Genomic DNA, 19,519 nt, shown 5'->3' on the forward strand with positions numbered 1-19,519 from the left:
TTAAATAGATCTAATACAGTTTCTACACTTAAATAGGACACCTAGGTTTGAGGGTATAGTTATATTTGACTTGGCAGTAGTATAAACAGTAATTATTTTAAGTATTATTGTCTATGGATTTAACGGTTTTGAACTTTTTCAAAGAATGTGAAAATTTGAAATTGTTTGGAATTGTTAATGCATGTCACAAATCTGATTCTTATATAAAATTTTGGGTTTGTTTAAAAGTGAGGTAAGGTAATTTTAATGGAATTTTTGATAAGATATCTCAAGTTTCTCAGATGAACATGGTAATATGTATGGCTCTAAGGTGCATCTCCTTTTCTTCCTTTCTGTCTTTCCTCAATTCTTACCTCTTTTCTCCCAATTAAAAAATCTCAAAAAAAAAAAAAATCTCAAACAACAACATAAATTCCTTCCTTCTTGCCTTACTTCTAAAAATCTGCAGGATGGACATGTAGAGGTAGCACGTTTGCTTTTGGATAGTGGTGCTCAAGTGAATATGCCTGCAGATTCATTCGAATCTCCGTTAACGCTAGCTGCCTGTGGAGGACACGTTGAATTGGCAGCTCTACTTATTGAAAGGGGAGCAAATCTAGAAGAAGTAAATGATGAAGGATATACTCCCTTGATGGAAGCTGCTCGGGAAGGCCATGAAGAGATGGTGGCACTCCTCCTAGCACAAGGTAAAGTAGTTTTACTTCTTCTTCTTCTTCTTCTTCTTTTTTTTTTTTTTTTTTTAAGATTTTATTTATTCATTTGATGGGGAGAGAGAGAGAGAGAGACCAAGCACAAGCAGGGGGAGCAGCAGAGGGAAAGAAAGGGAGAAGCAGGCTCCACAGCAAGCAGGGAGCCCAATGTGGGACTTGATCCTAGGACCCCAGAATCATGACCTGAGCCGAAGGCAGATGCTTAACCAACTGAGCCACCCAAGCACCCCTAGTTTTACTTCTTTAATAAAGAAATCGATTTTCTTTGGATGGCTTGTGTTGAGTATCAAGGAAGTTTACTACAACTTAAATATTTTTTTACATTGATGGTAAAATAAATTATCATCACCCTAGAAGGAATCTCAGAAGTAGGGAGAGATGATTAACACAGTTTAGAAAATATCTTTATCATAAATCTATTGCAGCTAGTTTATCAATTTTTGTGCTTTTCTCTCAGGAGCAAATATAAATGCCCAGACAGAAGAAACCCAAGAAACTGCTCTGACCTTGGCTTGTTGTGGAGGATTTTCTGAAGTTGCAGACTTCTTGATTAAGGCAGGGGCTGATATAGAACTTGGCTGCTCCACACCTCTGATGGAGGCTTCACAGGAGGGACACCTTGAACTGGTTAAATATTTATTGGCTGCCGGTATGTGGCTTTAAAAATGCCTTTTAGGAAAAGGCTTTTTTATATTGTTTTCATAACTTTGCCAATTAATCTTAACTTTTTCATAACTACAAAAGTTGAAAGCCAGCTCCACAATTTGACTGCTCTTCCTAGGCTCCTAAATCTTTAAAAATCTCATTTTAAGACATTTTCTTATTGTTATTAATGTTTGCTTCGTGACCATAGCCTTCTCATTGACCTTCTCTCTCCATTGAATAGTTTGTGGCTTCTGGAAGAGAGAATTTATTTTTTTTTAGTCTCTATTAGTAAGAGGAAGTGAGGATGACATTATAGAGGTTGTATTTTGACACTTTTTAAAAATATTTTATTTACTGGAGAGAGAGCGAGAGAGCATGCATGTGCAGGGCAAAGGGCAGAGGGACAAACAGATTCCCCCGGTGAGCGACGAGCCAAATGCAGGGCTCAATCCCAGGACCCTTGGATCATGACCTGAGCCAAAGGCAGATGCTTAACCAATTGAGACACCCAGGAGCCCCTGGTACAGTTCCTTTCTGTGTGCCTAAAGACATAAAAGAAAGTTAGGATACTTAAAATATCCTATAATATTTTAAAACTTTGAATTCATCAATTTCATCAAATTGTGAAATTGGACTATTTAATAAAACTTTACAGTTCATAAAGTAAATATTTGTTTTGTTTTGTTATTTGCTTACTAGGTGCTAATGTTCATGCTACAACAGCAACAGGAGACACAGCCTTAACCTATGCTTGCGAAAATGGACATACGGATGTTGCAGATGTTTTACTTCAAGCAGGAGCTGATTTAGTAAGATATTTTTATTTTTTATTTTTTTATGTGAATGTTGATATTTCTTCATTTGTTTTTCACATTTAGAAAATATTTCTAAAGGAGATCAATAGTTTACAGACTTTGTATAAAATAACTTAAAAAAAGTTATTTATAGTTGTAGTTATTGGTTTTCTTAAATATATTTGAAAGTACTTAGTTTTTAATAGGGCACACTGTTTCTTTGCTAGGTAAAACTGTTAGTTCATTTCTTCCACTCACCCCAATCCCATTTGACATTCCTGAACTTTTTAAACTGCTCTTTGTAGACATATCATAATTTAAATGATATGTTTACAGAATAGAATAACCTATAAATCACTTTGATTTCTTTTGTTTCTTTAGTTTGACATTTAAAAACAAAGCTACTGTCCTCTAAATAAAACATTATTACAGCATTCTATTCTTTCTCTGTTCTTCTAGTGTTTTCTATTTTGGCTTTTCAAAGTTTCAAATTAGATGGCAGGTTCGTATGTGTAATAATCTTTACAACTATGGGGAATTGTAAATAGTTTAAAAATTCATACTTCTTGATGAAATGCGTGCTTTGGCTAATTTTTATTTTGTGAGGGTACTTTAAACTGCTTTCTAGAGTTTTCTCCAAATTTCCTTATATATTTCTTAAAAATCTGTGTGAGACATAGACAGCTATAAATGTTGTAGAGAACTGATACATTATTTAGAAAAACCTGTGGAAATACTGCCTTTTAAACCATTTCAAGTAATAGACATTCCCACATAGATAACTGAGAACATTATTGGAAAGTAATTTTTGGTTACCATAAATGTATATACTATGCATTTATGCTCTTTATTTATCACTATTTCTACTGATACATATTATAAGGATAACAATAAGATTCATTTTCATCAATCAGGATCTTCCCCATTAGGTCTGAATTTCTGAAAGGTATTCATTTTTTGCTTGAAAAGTATTCAGAGTGATATGTTAAGTAGATATCAATTTTCTGCCTTCTTTCCTTTTTTAGACTTGCTTTGGGTCATCCATAAAAATTAAGAATTGAAATATTTCATCACTTAAAATAAAGAAATAGGGTATAGCATAAAAGCTATATGCAAATTTAATACTCTTATCCTCTAAATTCTTATCTGACTTCCCTCTTCCATTTTTCTATGCAAAGTCATTTTCTTAATCTTTTGAGAATTACTCTGAAAATATTCTATAGTAAAAAGAGAAACCATAATATATAGAAAACCTTACTGATTTTGATGGAATTAAAAATCTATTATGAAATATTTTTAAGTGTTTTATTTTTGTTGGTCTGGAATTATACAGAGTGTGATTAGAATTCCTCAGAAGAATCAAAAGATTTGAATTTATCATACTATTTTACATTCAAAATGTACAATTAAAAAAGTGGCTCAGATAAATATATATCTTAAGTAGAAGGGTAATATTGTTAATCTAATATAATTGTTTATTCTATTTTGCAATCTACCTTTGCATTCATATTAATGTATAATTATAACCATAGTGTAATATAGTTTTCTATTTTTTCCATTGTGTTCTGTCATAATCTTTTCCATATTGCTATATAGTCTCTATATTTCTAGCTCTTCCATTAAGTTAATGAACCATAATTATTCACTTATTGAACTTTTAACTTTTCATTTTTCACTGTTATACTGTTAGATTTAATAACTATGCATAGCTTTTTTTCTTTTCAATAACTTCATATATTGAATTTTACTTTAAAAGTATATTGCCTTTTCCATGCTTTTGCCATCTGTGGAGACACATTTCAGTTTTAATATTAGTTCTTTTCCTCATTAATAAAAAGCAGTACCCATTCTTTATATAAAATGTGGCAAGTATGAGAAAAGATAGTAAGTTTGGTATTTAAAACCTATAAATAGGGGCAGCCCTGGTGGCTCAGTGGGTTTGGCGCCACCTTTAGTCCAGGTGGTGATCCCGGAGACCCTGGATCGAGTCCCGCATTGGGCTCCCTGCATGAAGCCTGCTTCTCCCTCTGCCTGTGTCTCTGCATCTCTCTCTCTCTCTGTGTCTCTATGAATAAATAAATAAAATGTTTAAAAAATAATAAAATAAAACCTATAAATAAACTTTGTAATTTCAGGCTTTACTTTGTAAGCAAGAGGGGGATAAACAAGACATAATCAAAAATAAGAAGTGAGTAAAGCAGGCAGATCAATCTCAATCCTGAGAAAAAGTGACTGATAATTTTTACTGGCTGAACCTTACAAGACAGTAGCAGAGTAGCATCTTTCTTGTCCTCCATTCTTTGCTCTCACTTTCTACTGTCTGTTTCAGGCTGTACTAATTTAGTCCATTGCTTCGCAGACTCTCCACTCCCATTCTGTCCCTGGCATCCCATTGGTGTGGTTCTGATACTTACATTAGCTAGCTGTTTAAGTTAAATGAAATTTTTGTGTGTGTGGGCTGGCTGAGGACCTTCATTTTTTTTGGAACGATTTTGACCTTCAGTTTTAAATAAGGATGTACAAGTCAACCTTTGGAACACAGTCTGAACCAACCCCTATTCTCTGTTAGATTTGAGAGCCTAACTTTTCTCACAGTTAAAGGTTTTGATATTATAGTTTGTAAAAAGGAGCTTAAAAACTGTTGTTTCTCATTCTTTAAAATATCTTGTACCAGAATCAGGATATTATTTATGGTTTAAAAACCTCTTAATGCAACAATTTGGTTTTCTTGTATTGTTGCCTGAGATGAACCTGAAAACTTTTACGACTTTTCATTCTGAATGTATAGTAGGTATAATTGATGACTTTGTTTTAAGGGAAATGTAGAAATTTTCTTATTGATTTAAAAAAAAATTCTCAGCTAGAACTGTTGGTATACTTGAGTGTTTTCAGGTAGATCCTCAAATTATGTGCATGTTCTAATTTTAAACTTAGTTATTTAAAATGTCACTTTTTCTAGTTTTAAAAATATTTTAAATTAAAATTATTTATAGATATATTTTTTTAAAGATTTTATTTATTTATTCATGAGAGATACAGAGAGAGAGGCAGAGACATAGGCAGAGGAAGAGGCAGGCTCCATGCAGGAAGCCCGATGTGGGACTCAATCTTGGGACTCTGGGATCCTGCCCTGAGCCAAAGGCAGATAGAGCTCAACCACTGAGCCACCCAGGCATCCCTATTTATAGATATTTCTAGTAAAAAGAACACTGAATATCATATTTAGAGGTTGTGGATTGATATGTAGCTTGTCTAACTTTTTAATAATTGAATAAATTTGAATAATCTGTTTAAAACTTTTGGACTTGCTTAGTATCCTTAAATAGGCTACTTAAAATTTCTTCTTGAAAATAAAAAATTAAATTTAAAATGGTCCATTAATTCCAGAAGTTTTTGAAAATCCTCCCTGTTTGGCATGCAGAATCATTTTAACTACTCTGTAAATAGAAAACATTTAGCAAATCCCCTAATTCATATATTCCTGATCTTTCACATCTCGTTACTACAGTAATGGGAATCATTGTATATTGAAATAAAGATTATTCCTTTATGTGTTTTCTTTCTCTGCATAGCATCTTTGTTTATTGGGCCCATGTTTGTTTTTAGTATTTGATATGATTATAGGTATATGATGTAAACCCATTGTAAGAAAGTTTGTATTAAAATGCATTAGCATTACTTAAAATCTAAAAGAAATATATTCTTTTAAAAACTGCCTTTGGAAACTACTTAATCTCATTTCTCTGAAAAGGAATTTTCATGTTATTTGTGTCTTCACACATTTGTTGCTAAACCTTTTGATCAAAAATTACTAATAGCACCATTTAATAACTGAAATTGACCAAGTCCTATACTCTTTTAGACCCTGCTGTGGTGTTTTTTTATTACTCTAAGCTATTGTCCCCAATTATTGGTCTTTCGACCAGAAGGCAGAGTTTTAGTATTTCATACTTGTTCTCATCTCTGTAGCTAGCTAGATTCAGCTAAAGTACTTATGGCTTGATTTCTTTTACCACAGTTGTCTTCTTAATATTACTTTTCAGTAAGAAGAATTTGCATTGTTAACTATATGACAGTTTAATTTGATTATAAAACTTTTTTTCTCATGTTTGCCTTTAATTTTGACTTTGTGTTGGCTAACATGTCAGAGGTGTTTTGATTTGGTGTTTGTATTTTTCAAACCATTTGTGAAGATGATAGATTCTTTCTCTTTTCATCATGACATGTTAATTTCAGTATTAAAACTTTGGTACATTTGTTAAGATAGAAGAAATAATTGTCATCTGTAGAATTTCCTTCACATGTATTTGCAGCAAAGCTGAATTTGGAATGGGAGAGAAAGTAATATATAAATCAGGTAAATAAGTCTCCAGCTCCTTGGCCTTTCATTTCTAGAAGAGGTATATCATAGGATAACCGATCAGTAAATTCCAAAGTCGAGGAGTACTCCCTATGATAAACAACTAATATAGGTATTAGGAATATGAGTACATTCTAGATAGGTTCATATAAAAAGATTTAGTGACCCTACTTAGCATTTTATAGGCCAGCATTGCTATTTGAAAGTAGAACTTACTATAAACTTACTATAGGAAAAAATGTTTATAGAAGATATCCTATAATCCTATATCTAAATGGAGGTCTAATGAGTGACAAAAGCTACACTTAGTTGTTTAAGAACTAATGCTGTGGAACATTAGACAGAACATCTACGTTTTCAGTATAGCCATCAAATCACTGATTAATACAATAAGGAAACATTTGCCTCAATTTCCCATCTGTTAAAGTGAAATTTAGTATTATTTTCTGAACTATTTTACCAAGTCCTGTAAAGATTCTCACTTTGGTTCTGCTGGATATCCTTGGGCAAATCACTTAAATTCTCCAAGCTTATTTGTTTGTCTTTCTTCTCATCCTCGTCCTCCTCCTCTTCTTCTTCCTTTTTTTTTTTTTTTTTTATGAGGAGTTTAGACCAGATGATCTTGACTGCCTGGCTTAAGAAATCTAATTTTGTGATTTCTGAAGAACAAGTGAATTGCCTATTTGGAGGTATTACATGCTCTAGATGATCTTGAGTGCTTGTTAGTCTAAGAATATGTAAAGTGCTATGAGATCTTAAAGAAAATGATTTTTTTAAGATTATAAACCATCATTACTAATAATGGTGATAAATATTATATAAATTATTCTCTCTTAAAATATTTGTATCTATTAGATGTATTTTAATTACTCCAAACATTATTTTTGGATATTAATTGTAACTGATAGCAGATTTAACTTGTCATAAAATATTTTATAGATTTTTTTTTTAAGATTTTATTTATTTATTCATGAGAGAGAGAGATAGAGAGAGAGGCAGAGACACAGGCAGAGGGAGAAGCAGCCTCCATGCAGGAGCCTGACGCGGGACTTGATCCCGGGACTCCAGGATTGCGCCCTGGGCATAAGGCAGGCGCTAAACCGCTGAGCCACCCAGGGATCCCCCTTTATAGATTATCTTAACGGATAAAAGTTATTATTCCCTGGAGTGCCTTGGTGGCTATACCCTTGATCTTATCTCTGGTCTTGATCTCCAGGTCATGAGTTTGAGCCCCATGCTGGGCATGGAGTCTACTTAAAGAAAAAAGAAAGTTACTAATCCCTAAAACACACAATTAACTTGGTAAAGAATAAATAAAGAATAATCATTTTAATGCTAAATCATTATCTCTTCAATCCTAAGTCATCTATTAATATTTTATTCTACTTAAATACTATTAAAGAAGTAGGAAGAGGGACGCCTGGGCGGCTCAGTGGTTAAGCGTCTGCCTTCAGCTCAGGTCATGATCCTAGGATCCAGAATTGAGTTCTGCTTCAGGCTCCTTGCAAGGAGCCTTCTTCTCCCTCTGCCTGTGTTTCTGCCTCTCTCTCTCTCATGAATAAATAAATAAATAAATCTTTAAAAAAAAAAAAAAAAGAAGTAGGAAGAGTTTCCTTGTCATGGATTTTTGTTTTTTTTTTTTTTTTTGATTTTTGTTTTAAGTGAACTATTTCCTCAAGAATACAAGTTTCTCAGTTATTTTTGGAATTATTCAATTATAAATACATTCTTTTTTTCTTGCAGTTAAAGTTTATTTCAAGTAGTAGGATAAATTTGTGTTACATCTTCTCATCTTACATACCTTAAAATTTTTCAAAATGTCCTTTGGGTAGGATTGTTTTTACAGCTTTGGGTTTCAAGTATATGTAAGCAATGTTCAAAGAGAGACAAAAATTAGAATGCGATTTTACTTTAAGATGTCTGCCACCTTGAAGATAGGAATGAAAGAGGGAGAGGATACCAAGGACATGAGCTAGAGTATGGTTTTTTTCTTTATGCTCACAATGAATCTCTTTTAGGTGAAATGGATCAGAGTAAATAAATAGAACCAACCTAAAGAAGTGTGGTCGATCACAGCATTGCTAATTATGGTGTCTTTGCCATATTGAGTAGAAGTTGGTCCTATACCAATAGCTTATTTTCCTTGTTATTGTGGCTAAATTTTTGTTTAACAAAAGCTTATAACTGATTGAAATTTTTTTCCTTAGTTTTAAATAGGTAATATCTTTACATGATTCAAAATTACAAAACATAAAAATGTCCTGTGGGCACTTACTTTCCCTCTCCATTGGCAATAATGTTGTTCATTTCCTGTATCTTTCCAGAGATATTTTATGTGTATGATGAAAAGTCACATATATTGAAAGAAAGAGTTAGCAGTGTTCAGGGTTTTGTATAATTCCTTATTGAGATTGAGTTTTGGTTTTTGCTATACTAATTTTCTCTGTAGTTTTGACCATAGCTTTTAAGAGTTTTTAACATTTTTAATATTTTAATAAAAATTGAAGCACTTGGCACTAATGAGAAAATTGGGCACTCTGAATATGTCAAAATAGTCTGTCACTGATTTTCATCCCTAACCATAAAGGAGGCTTCCTGACTCTTTTTGCTTTTCTTGGATTATATCCTGCAGCCAAATGAACTTTTTGGGGCATTTTTTAAGAATACTTGAAACTAAGTGATTTGAAGAAGGATGCATTAACACTCTCGTCCTTATTCGTGGAATTTATTTCTTTGAAATGAGATTTGATATGGACTTATATCAAAAGAAAAAGTTTAGATTAATTAGTATCTATATTAAATCTTATGTAATGGAAATGCGGACCAGGTCCTTTTTCATAAGTTTTTTTTTTTTTTTTAATTTCGGCAATATGTTGTTTGTCTTTCTAGACATTTCTATCCCCTGAACATATATATAGTTTGTGTATGTGAGCAATATGTCTTTTTTATATGAATGGTTTCTTATCACATATATATATATATATATATATACTCTTCCATAAATTTTTTCTTATAATATTTTTCTATATTAGTTTCAATAGATTTCTCAGTTTTTTCCCACAGGTCCCAGGGTTCTATATAATTTATTGATCATTTATTTATTCATAAACTTCTGAGTTATTACAGTTTTTAAATATTATAAATGGTGCTATACTAAGTGTTGTTAAACGTATTTATATATTTTTGTTACTTTTGTAAATATATCTGTAGGGATAAATTCCTAGAAATGAAATTACTGGTTATCAGAGGATCCACATCTAAAATTTTGATAGCTGTTGCCAAATTGTTCGAAAATTCTGAACCAGTCTGCATTTCTATTAACAGTTGAGACCTGATTCCCCACATCTTGTTAACATGAGTTAGAGTTCTTTCTTTCTTTCTTTCTTTCTTTCTTTCTTTCTTTCTTTCTTTCTTTCTTTCTTTCTTCTTTCTTTCTTTCCTTCTTTCTTTCTTGTTTAATTTTCTAATCTTTCATCATAGTCCTCATGTTTGTTTTATCTAAAAAATCTTTCTCTGTTCCAAGTAGCCCTATGGGCTACTACTCATTAATTGCTTCTAAAGCTTTTGTGAACTATGTAAAACAAAGGTATAAAGTTATTTTCTGAAAGAGTATTCAGACATCATTTACAAATGCAAACTTTGAAATATTTTGTTAATTTCTTTAACATTAATTTTTTCAAAAAAATCAAATATTCAAATAGTATCTATTGACTTCATTCTGAAAGAGGATAATAGATCTTCCACCACAGGATTTGTATAAGTTCTTTTATTTTGCACTGTCTTGGTTTTATAACATTAACATTTTGGTTTTATGGCCCTATTTCTCACAGTTGTTTAACTCCAACTGTATATTTAGGGGACTCAGTGTTTGCTATACTACTCTTTTGCAGTATGTACCTCTTAATTCCTGAGTTCCTAAACTTGACTCTCCTTTTGGCTGGCAGATATTTGGTATTTTTATTTGAATTTACTCTTCTCCCCCCCAAAAAGGAGTTCACAGGTGTGCTCATATTTTTGAGACTACTATATATTATATTTATAAATGAATGTAGCCATATATAAAATTATTGAATCGCTTCTTTTTTCTCCTCAAAATTTTAAGCCATGTATTCTACTGTCTTCTGATACTGAATATTTCCAAAGCTTGCTAGATTATTCCCTATTATGTGTAACTTCCTTTTTTTGCCTGTATTATCATTAGTCATTACACTTTTAAACCTCTGTGATTTCATCAGAATTATGTTTTAGTGTTTATTATTTTATATTAATTTTTCCTAGAAATCCATGAGTGCTTTCTGTCTGAAGATTATAGGTCATCCTCTTAGGTCTTCTCTCCTCCCCCTCCTGTGGTTTTCTTGCACTTTATCCTCGAAGACTTCTTTTTCCACTCTGTTTTCTTCTGGGATATCTATTATTTGTATATTGGGTTCTTCTTGTCTCTTTCATCTTTATATCTGATTCTTTGCATTTCTTTATTTTTTCCTCTGTGTTGTTTCTTAAGCCCATTCTCCAGGTCACTAATTTTTCTGTACATTTCTGCTTCTATGTGGTTTTCATGGTTTCATTATTTCATTATTACTTAATTTCTTCTGTTCTTCCACCTTTTAAATCTCCTCTTGCTGTTACATCACTTTGTTTGGTTATTTAAAGAGTTCAGGTTCTTTTTTTTTATTTGGAAGTATAGGAGATATTTGACTAAAATTTTATTGTTTCCATTTTTGTAGGAATTTCCTAGTAGATTCTCTGTTGGATACTTTGTGCTTATTATTTGTATTTGAATGAGGCTTGCTATTTGTTGAACATCATGTGGGGATAGGGCAGGGAAAGGAAGTAAGTCCTAATAGCTTCATATTTTATAAATGTCTCGGCATACTTTCTCACCAAATCTCTACCATAGGAGCACATGTCCCCTTAAGCACGTCACCCAAATAAGAGGTAGGAGTGACTTAAGAGTGAATTTTTCTTGGGGCACCTGGGTGGCCCAGGTGGTTAAGCATTTCAGCTCAGGTTGTGATCTCAAGGGTCATACAATGGAGCCCTGCTGCTGCCCCTGGGAGTTCCACACTCAGGATGAAGTCTGCTTGAGATTCTCTCCCTTTCCCTCTGCCTTCTCCCTGCCCCCCGCCCCACACTGTGCTCTCTCCCTCTCCCTCTCTAAAATATATAAATAGGGGGATCCCTGGGTGGTGCAGCAGTTTGGCGCCTGCCTTTGGCCCAGGGCGCGATCCTGGAGACCGGGATCGAATCCCACGTCGGGCTCCCGGTGCATGGAGACTGCTTCTCCCTCAGCCTGTGTCTCTGCCTCTCTCCCTCTCTGTGTGTGTGTGACTATCATAAATAAATACAAATTAAAAAATATATATATATATATATAAATAGGGCAGCCCGGGCGGCTCAGCGGTTTAGCACCACCTTCGGCCCAGGGACCCGGGACTGAGTCCCACATCAGGCTCTCTGCATGGACCCTGCTTCTCCCTCTGCCTGTGTCTCTGCCTCTCTGTCTCTGTGTCTCTCATGAGTATATAAATAAAATCTTTTAAAAATAAATAAGTAAATAAATAAAATATATAAATAAATCTTTTTTAAAAAGTTAAAAAAAAAAAGAGTAAAGCTTTCTCTAGGCCATCTTTCTTTTATTTGGAGACTTACTTGACCCTGGTTAGTGACTGAAAAGCTTATTGCTGTTTCTTCTACTGTATCCCTGTCTCAACTTCAAGTACTTTCTGTCACAAGTCTATATTGAGAGAAAATAGATCTATTCCATATCTCAAGTTCTTTGGAGGTTCCTGTCTTAGTTGAAAAGTATGAGTATTAAGGGCATTTATAATCAGGGAGAAAACTATGTAACTATTTAAACACCTTATAGTATTTTCCTTACTTTTTCTCCCAACTTCTGATATTCCCAAGTCCTTTGATTTAATTATTTTCCTTGGTTAGATATTAAGACACTGCTCTTGATTCTGGGGCCTAGTTGTATTTGAAGACAAAGGCATGAGTTCAAGTAATTCAGCAGAATTTTTCTGTATGTGTTAAAGTTTATATTGAAGTTATATTGTAGAGAACCACATTAATGGAAAAAAAATCATAGTCTACTCCTGAGATTATGGTCTCTATAGATGAGAATCTTTTTAGTTGAAGATCCTGAGTTTACAAAGCCCAGCACCTGAAATACCAGTCACAAGGTCTTCATGGCCAAATGTGATTTTCATTTTTGGAATAAGATCCGTGAGTTCTTCTTTTTCCTTTCACAGGACAAGCAGGAGGACATGAAGACTATTTTGGAGGGCATAGATCCGGCCAAGCATCAGGTGAGGGAGGCCTTTGATGCTTGTAAGCTACTACATAAAGAATAGATGTTGTAGGTAACAAGAACTCTGGATATCTGAATTCCAGCCAAGACGTTCCAGGACCTTGCTGGGTGACAAAGGAAATCTTCTTCAATTGAAAAAGATTATGAAGTTCCAATAAAAAGAGATTTATGTTACTAGTAGTTTGCTTCTTTAGTATTCTTTTTATGTGGTATTCCTAAAACATCTCTTAGTTGAAAATAGATTTTTCTTATTCAGATAGTTCTTTTGTATTCTTCCTTATTGGGAGATTCAACATACTACAGAGAGAAATTCTTAGTTATAAAGTCCTTTGCATTCAAATTTGTTCATCAATTTCTGAAACTCAGTCTTAGGGAGCTACACTGGATTGTTTTTTATATAATCCTCAAACAAAAAAATTAGTCAAACATTTACTATATTATTCATGCCATTAATTTCTATAAAGTTAAAATTATTTTAGTAAAATTGTCCCTGTAATTTCATTTTGAAATTGGTTTTTAAGGAGGTAAATGCTTATTCATAAGCAAACATTTCTTTTGAGAAAATGTTTTAAGTTTGTGCCTGATGGTTTTAAGAGTCAAGCAAATTTAGTATCCATTTTAATCCAGAGAGATTTGTTTAAACTCAGGAAGCAGTGTTTAATTTTCAAATTAGGAACAAATTGTGATTGTATCACAATTAACTTAGGCCTTCTAAAATAAATTTTCCAGTATCAAGTCTCTCTTAATCATAATGCTTATTAAGCACCTTCATTATTGGCATGTTGAATGAAAAGTTTTTATAGTCATTCTATTTTGAACAAAGTAAATAATATATTTTATTAAATTTTATGTGAAAATATGAATTTTTACTCTGTTGTATAGTATCTCAGGCTCCTATCAAAAATATAAAGCTGAGTGTTATTTCAGATAAAGTATTTCTTTCTCTCCAGATTGGCTAAAGGAAACGTGATTATAAATAATCTCTTTCTAAGCTAGAATTCTCAAAACTTGGGATACTTTTTTTTTTTAATGAGTTTTGTGGTCCCACTTTTAGAGGTTCAGATTCAGCAGATCTGAAATGGGGAAATCTGCATTTTAAATGATACCCAAGGAGGTTCTGGTGGCAAGTTTTCCATATTCTGCACTTTGCGATATTGCTAGAGTCCATAGATTATTCTGCATCAGTGTTGAGTTCTCCTCCTTTTCCATCTTTGCTTTATTATCCATCATTCTTCCTCCATCTGAACTGAGTAAGTTTGGTTTTTCTCTTTGTTACTTGTGATTTTTAGAAACTGAGCTAAACAGAAGCCCTAGAGTAATGCCTCAATCTTTTTTCCATCTCAGTTGACCTTAGGGATATGAATAAGAACAGTAACAGCAGATCACTGAGGTAATAATAAATAAATAGGTAATAATTAAAACAGTGGTGGATTGGAAGAACATACCCCCTAGATGAGAGTATCAGAATCCTCTAGTAAATATATAGTATAAAGCAGTCTCCCTCTCTCATGATTTTGGTACATCCCTTGACAATGTTCTCCTCCTCCAACTTCAAGAAGCTCTGTGATATAGTTACAGTCCTTCTCTGTATACCTTGGATGTCCACGGTTGTGATTTTAAAGGAAATCAACTAACTTTTTAAAAAATAAACTTAATTTAAATTTTATGCTCTAAGTCCAAATGGGCAAAAACTACATTTTGTTCCTCCTAGTGCTTTATTCATCAGAACTAGAACTTTGCCGTGTATTTTTCATGGATAAGATTTTCGGGGACTTTTAAAGTTCTAATTTTCCATTTACCAGTTGAATTTTCCATTTACCAGTATATTTCAACCATTACTGATTAGCTTACCTTAATTAACTTTAAATATGACCTCCCACTTTATAAATATTAACTTTTTATTAAGGAATAACATATATACATATTTTTTAGTTTTACTATCCAAAGCAGGAAAACTTTTACCTATTTTTTTCTTGATCTAAAACTATTTGTGAAATATACAAAACTCTTAATACCTTTCCTTTTAAAGGCCAAGTTCTCTCTTTCTAGGTTATTGTATGTTGAATGAGTCCGTTTCAGCTATCTCAAGTTTGTTTTTATAAAAGTACAAATGATGTCCAGTCATGAAGGTAAAGTCAGTGTTAGTATATTTTGAAACCTCTCTGCTCTCTATCATTTCAAGTACATAGATATAATAAATAAAATATGGTAGAAAAACAAACTAAACTAAAAATATATAGCTATACTCAGAAACAAGATTAAAGAACATTGGACTAGAAATGGAGCATATAGATCCACAGCTGAAGCTATAGGCCCAAGGAGAATTAAAACTAAAAGAGGGGGGGCATAGGGACTGGGATTTCAATTTCTGTAGGTAATAGGGACTGAATGCATCACAAATGGAGCAGGCCAGTAGATCTAGTCTACTTGATTGAAACAAGGAACTGGGACTTCTTGCCCTACCTGTGAACAAAGATGGAAAAAATCTTCAAGCAACTTCCTGCAGTTGCAGTTAGAAATTATCTATTTATTCTTGTTAGAATGAAGATGTAAAGAAAACAGTGTAACTAAGAACTTGAAGACACTATTTTTTAATTCAGTGAGCAGAACTGAAATAACTCCATGAGGCCAGAAGTTTAAGTTGCCAATGAAAGATCTACTTCTGAAATGGACTTTTAAGGCCAGATTCAGGCAACTTACAAAGCATCTGATGAGAAGGGAAAAGTTTGTGGATAGAAATAAAAGGAAAAAAAAACTCTTATGCAAAATGAGCTTTTCAAATAAAAAAAATTATGAAGTTCAGGAGCAAATCTACCTCGAGATAGTCAAAATGTAAGCAAACAAACAAAAAGCAGCAAAACAGGAGAATACAACCCAGGCGATTGAAATAAAAGACTTTAAACATGCTTATTCTAAACTGTAAGCAATAGCCAAAAACAATGTGAGACAATGAAACAAAAGTCAGTAACTATAAATTAAGAACAGATGGGTATGAAATAAATTTAAGCTTTGGGGGAAGAAAATTGTGGAAATAAAGATTCAATATATGGGATAAATAGTATATTGGACACAGTTGAATAAAAATTAGTGAATCAGATGATAAAACAAGCAATAACACAATATTGCAAAGATAAAGAAATGGAAAATATGAAAGAGAAATTGAGATAAAGAGGATAGATTGAGAAGCACTACTTCACATTTGAATTACCTGAATGAGAGGATAGAAATACAAAGTAGAGGCAATGTTTGAAGAGATAATGATAGAGAATTTTCTGGAATTGAAGCCAGACATGAATACTTGGTTGAAAAATTAGTAAGTAAAAGAAATGAAACTTTAAAATTTGAACGATGAAGAATATCTTAGAAACTACTAGAGGAAAATAATGCATTACTTCAAAGGAACAACAATCACATTTTTGACAGCAGATTCTCATCAGTAATAATCACAGAAGACAGTGGAAAGTAATACCCTCCAAATACCAAGAAAAAAAATAGAATTCTGTACTCAACTACTCTTCCAGAGAAGGAAAAATAAGCCTATTTTCAGATCTACAAAGAATAAAAGAGCTTACCACCTCACATCCTTGCCAAAAGAACTACTAAAAGATATGTACTTCATTAAGGAGACAGATATATCCTGGAGGAAGGCGTGGGATGCAGGAAGCTACGGTAAGCAAAGAAATTAGTAAAACATAAATATAAATTTTTTAATACAAAACCTAAATTTTTATGCTTAAAACCAAAGTAATACTAAACTTCTAGACAGCAATAGCATGAAATTCAGAAGGATGTGTTAGAAGGTTGAAAAACCATGCTAGGATCCCTGTGTTTAGTAGAGGAGGATCAGGTACTGAATAAAGATTTTTTTTTTTGCAAAATTTATTAGTAATCAAAACAAATATAAACCCATTGAACACGGTTGTTAAAGGCAGAGAATTTTGAATTCGATTAAAAATCAAAATCTAAAAATAAAAATAAAAAATAAATAAAAATAAAAATCTAGTCAATTTTTTTTCAGAGGATAAATCTAAAGCAAACTGATAGGGGAAGATGGATAAAATGATGGAAAAAGTTATGTAAGGCAATATTAATATCAGATGAAATGGGATTTTAAGTCAACATTTTTAGAGATAAATGTTCCTTCACCTGATAGTAACAGTCAGTTATTAATCAGCAACTAATAATCTGCCCTCTAAAGAAAAGAGAAAATTACAAAGTTACAAGAAAAATAGGTCTATATTTGTGGGGTTAGGATTTTTCCACACACTTCTGTGTGAGCCTGATCAAACAGATAAAACAATTGCTAAGAATAGAAAAATAAAAATTGCTCCTATAAATAGAGAGCTAACATTCTGTTTCCATCATATATACTATATATTCTTTTCTAGTACATAGAACATGTATAAAAATTGTCCATGTTTTAGACCACAAAATCTTTAAAACAAACTCCTAGTCACACGGACTAAATTCTTTGATCTCTATTGCTTTAAAATTACAAATCAACAATAAAACCTTTTTAAAAAAATCTCATACATACTTACTATGTCTTCCTGATAAATTAACCATTTTATCTTTATAAAATGTCCTTTTTTAATCTCTAGAAAAAAAATTTTTTAAATAAAAAATCCCATATACCTAGATAAGAAAAATACTTCCACATAATTAATGGGTTAATGAGCAATCATAGTAAAAATTACAAAGAAATTATCACAAAAGCTACACATCAAACTTAGGTGAAAAGATACAGGTAAAGTGGTCCTTAGAAGGAAAACTTTTTATATATATAAAATGAAAGTAAATGAAGCTAATAAAAGAACAACAAGCAGCACAAAGAAGGAAGGAAATAATAAAGATAAAGGCAAAATTAATATAATAGAAAACAAAAATAGGGAAGAAAAGCAAACTTAAAAGCTGATTTAACAACAACAAAACACAACTACTGAAACAAAATAAGGCCATTTTTTTTTTACAGAGGGCAAAGGCACAGGTAAATGATAGAAATTTAAAGGGAGTCATAACTATATGATACAGTAGAGATCTTTAAAATTTATAAGGTAATCATTTGAACAATCAATAAATTTGAATACTTACATGAAATGAATACTGATTTTTTTCTGTGAATATATAAATTATCAAAATTGACTCATGAATAGGAAACCTCAGTAGAACAATAAGTATTACACATTGAACCCGTAGTTTAAAATCATCCATCCAATGAAGGTAGGAAGCTCAGATGAATTTATAGGTGAGTTTTACCAAATGTTCAAGAAATAAATAAACCCTAAATTGTTTTAGCTATTTCCAAGAACAGAGAAAGAAGAAATGTTACAATGTGCAATATATAAGTTTATAACCTTGGAAAAATACCATAATTTATATCCTAAAATTTGATTGATCTTGAACAATATTGGCTGTGCTAACAAAACCCAACATTCATAAGTAAGTATATACAAATTTGATTCCTATTTTAAAGATTTATTTATTTAGAGTGAGAGAGCACATGTGCACAATAGAGAGCAAAGGGGGGAGAGCGATAAAGGAGAAAGGGAGTCTCAAGCAGACTCCCCACCAAGCACAGAGCCCACTGTGGAGCTCTATTCCAGGACCTCAAGATCATAACCCACGCTGAAATCAGGAAGTGGCCACTCAACCGACTGAGCCATCCAGATGTGTCTGATTCCTATTTTAAGAGAAGAATTTAGTAGTCAGGTATTTTGGAACAAATTATGTATGTTATAGGATTTACATTATTGATTTTAGGACATGAAATATAAATATATTATAAAATTGGGGCATTGTTTTACCAACCATTTCCTCAAATATAATTATGTTTTTCAAAACCAAAGAATACATATATATATATATATTAATAAGGAGGAAAGTAAAATAGGCAGCTTTTCACACCTTTTATTTCAGAAATTTTATTAGTATGTTGAATTTTGGAAATTTGACTTGGGATGAGGATCTTGGGACTGTACTTTCTGATTTCTTGTCTTTTAAGAGCTTTAGTAATGTTTTATATATGCAGAACTAACAGTTATTTTAAAAGTTTATTCTAAAGGAGGGCTTTCTGGCAGCCTGGGTGGCTCAGTGGTTTAGCGCCACCTTCAGCCCAGGGCCTGATCCTGGAGACCCAGGATCGAGTCCCATGTCAGGCTCCCTGCATGGAGCCTGCTTCTCCCTCTGCCTGTGTCTCTGCCTCTCTCTCTCTCTCTCTGTCTATCATGAATAAATAAATAAAATCTTTAAAAATAAAATAAAATGATGGGCTTTCACAATCTTTTGTCGTTGCCATTACTCATGGGACCTAGTTATGCTGATAGGTGTCACTACTAGGCTTAAAACATAAGAAAGAAAGAGAAAGGAAAAGTGACGTTAATATTGCCCACCCATGTTCCAGTAACAATGTGTTATCAAATGCAGATAATGAATGTCTAACTCTGGGTTTAGCTACTACTCTTAATTTCTTGTTAAATTAACTTTTCTTTCTCTTATTTACCTAGTAGAAAATTAAAACTTCAAACCTCAGTACTAGGAGGGAAGATTTGAGAGGTCAGTTACATTTAGGTTCCTTCTTGGTAAACCAATTCATACACCTTATTGTTTTAGACATTCGATACGTAATGGTAAGCAAAAATGGACACAATTCCTGTTCTCATTGAGCTTACAGTTTAGTGGCAGAAGCAGGTTAGCCAAATAG

The 19,519-nt window shown here is 32.6% G+C and overlaps 1 protein-coding gene across 1 annotated transcript in view; it reads left to right on the forward strand.

The window, feature by feature from the left end:
- The window catches only part of ANKHD1 (ankyrin repeat and KH domain containing 1), a 118,840-nt gene that overhangs the window by 49,419 nt on the left and 49,902 nt on the right, over nt 1-19,519 (forward strand). Inside the window, exons 8-10 of the mRNA NM_001204095.1 lie at nt 449-686; nt 1,168-1,359; nt 2,055-2,164. Of these exons, the coding sequence (NP_001191024.1) occupies nt 449-686; nt 1,168-1,359; nt 2,055-2,164 (540 nt within the window). The remainder of the gene's footprint in view (nt 1-448; nt 687-1,167; nt 1,360-2,054; nt 2,165-19,519) is intronic.

This window comes from Canis lupus, chromosome 2 (genome assembly GCF_011100685.1).
Source record: "Canis lupus familiaris isolate Mischka breed German Shepherd chromosome 2, alternate assembly UU_Cfam_GSD_1.0, whole genome shotgun sequence".
Taxonomy (NCBI): domain Eukaryota; kingdom Metazoa; phylum Chordata; class Mammalia; order Carnivora; family Canidae; genus Canis; species Canis lupus.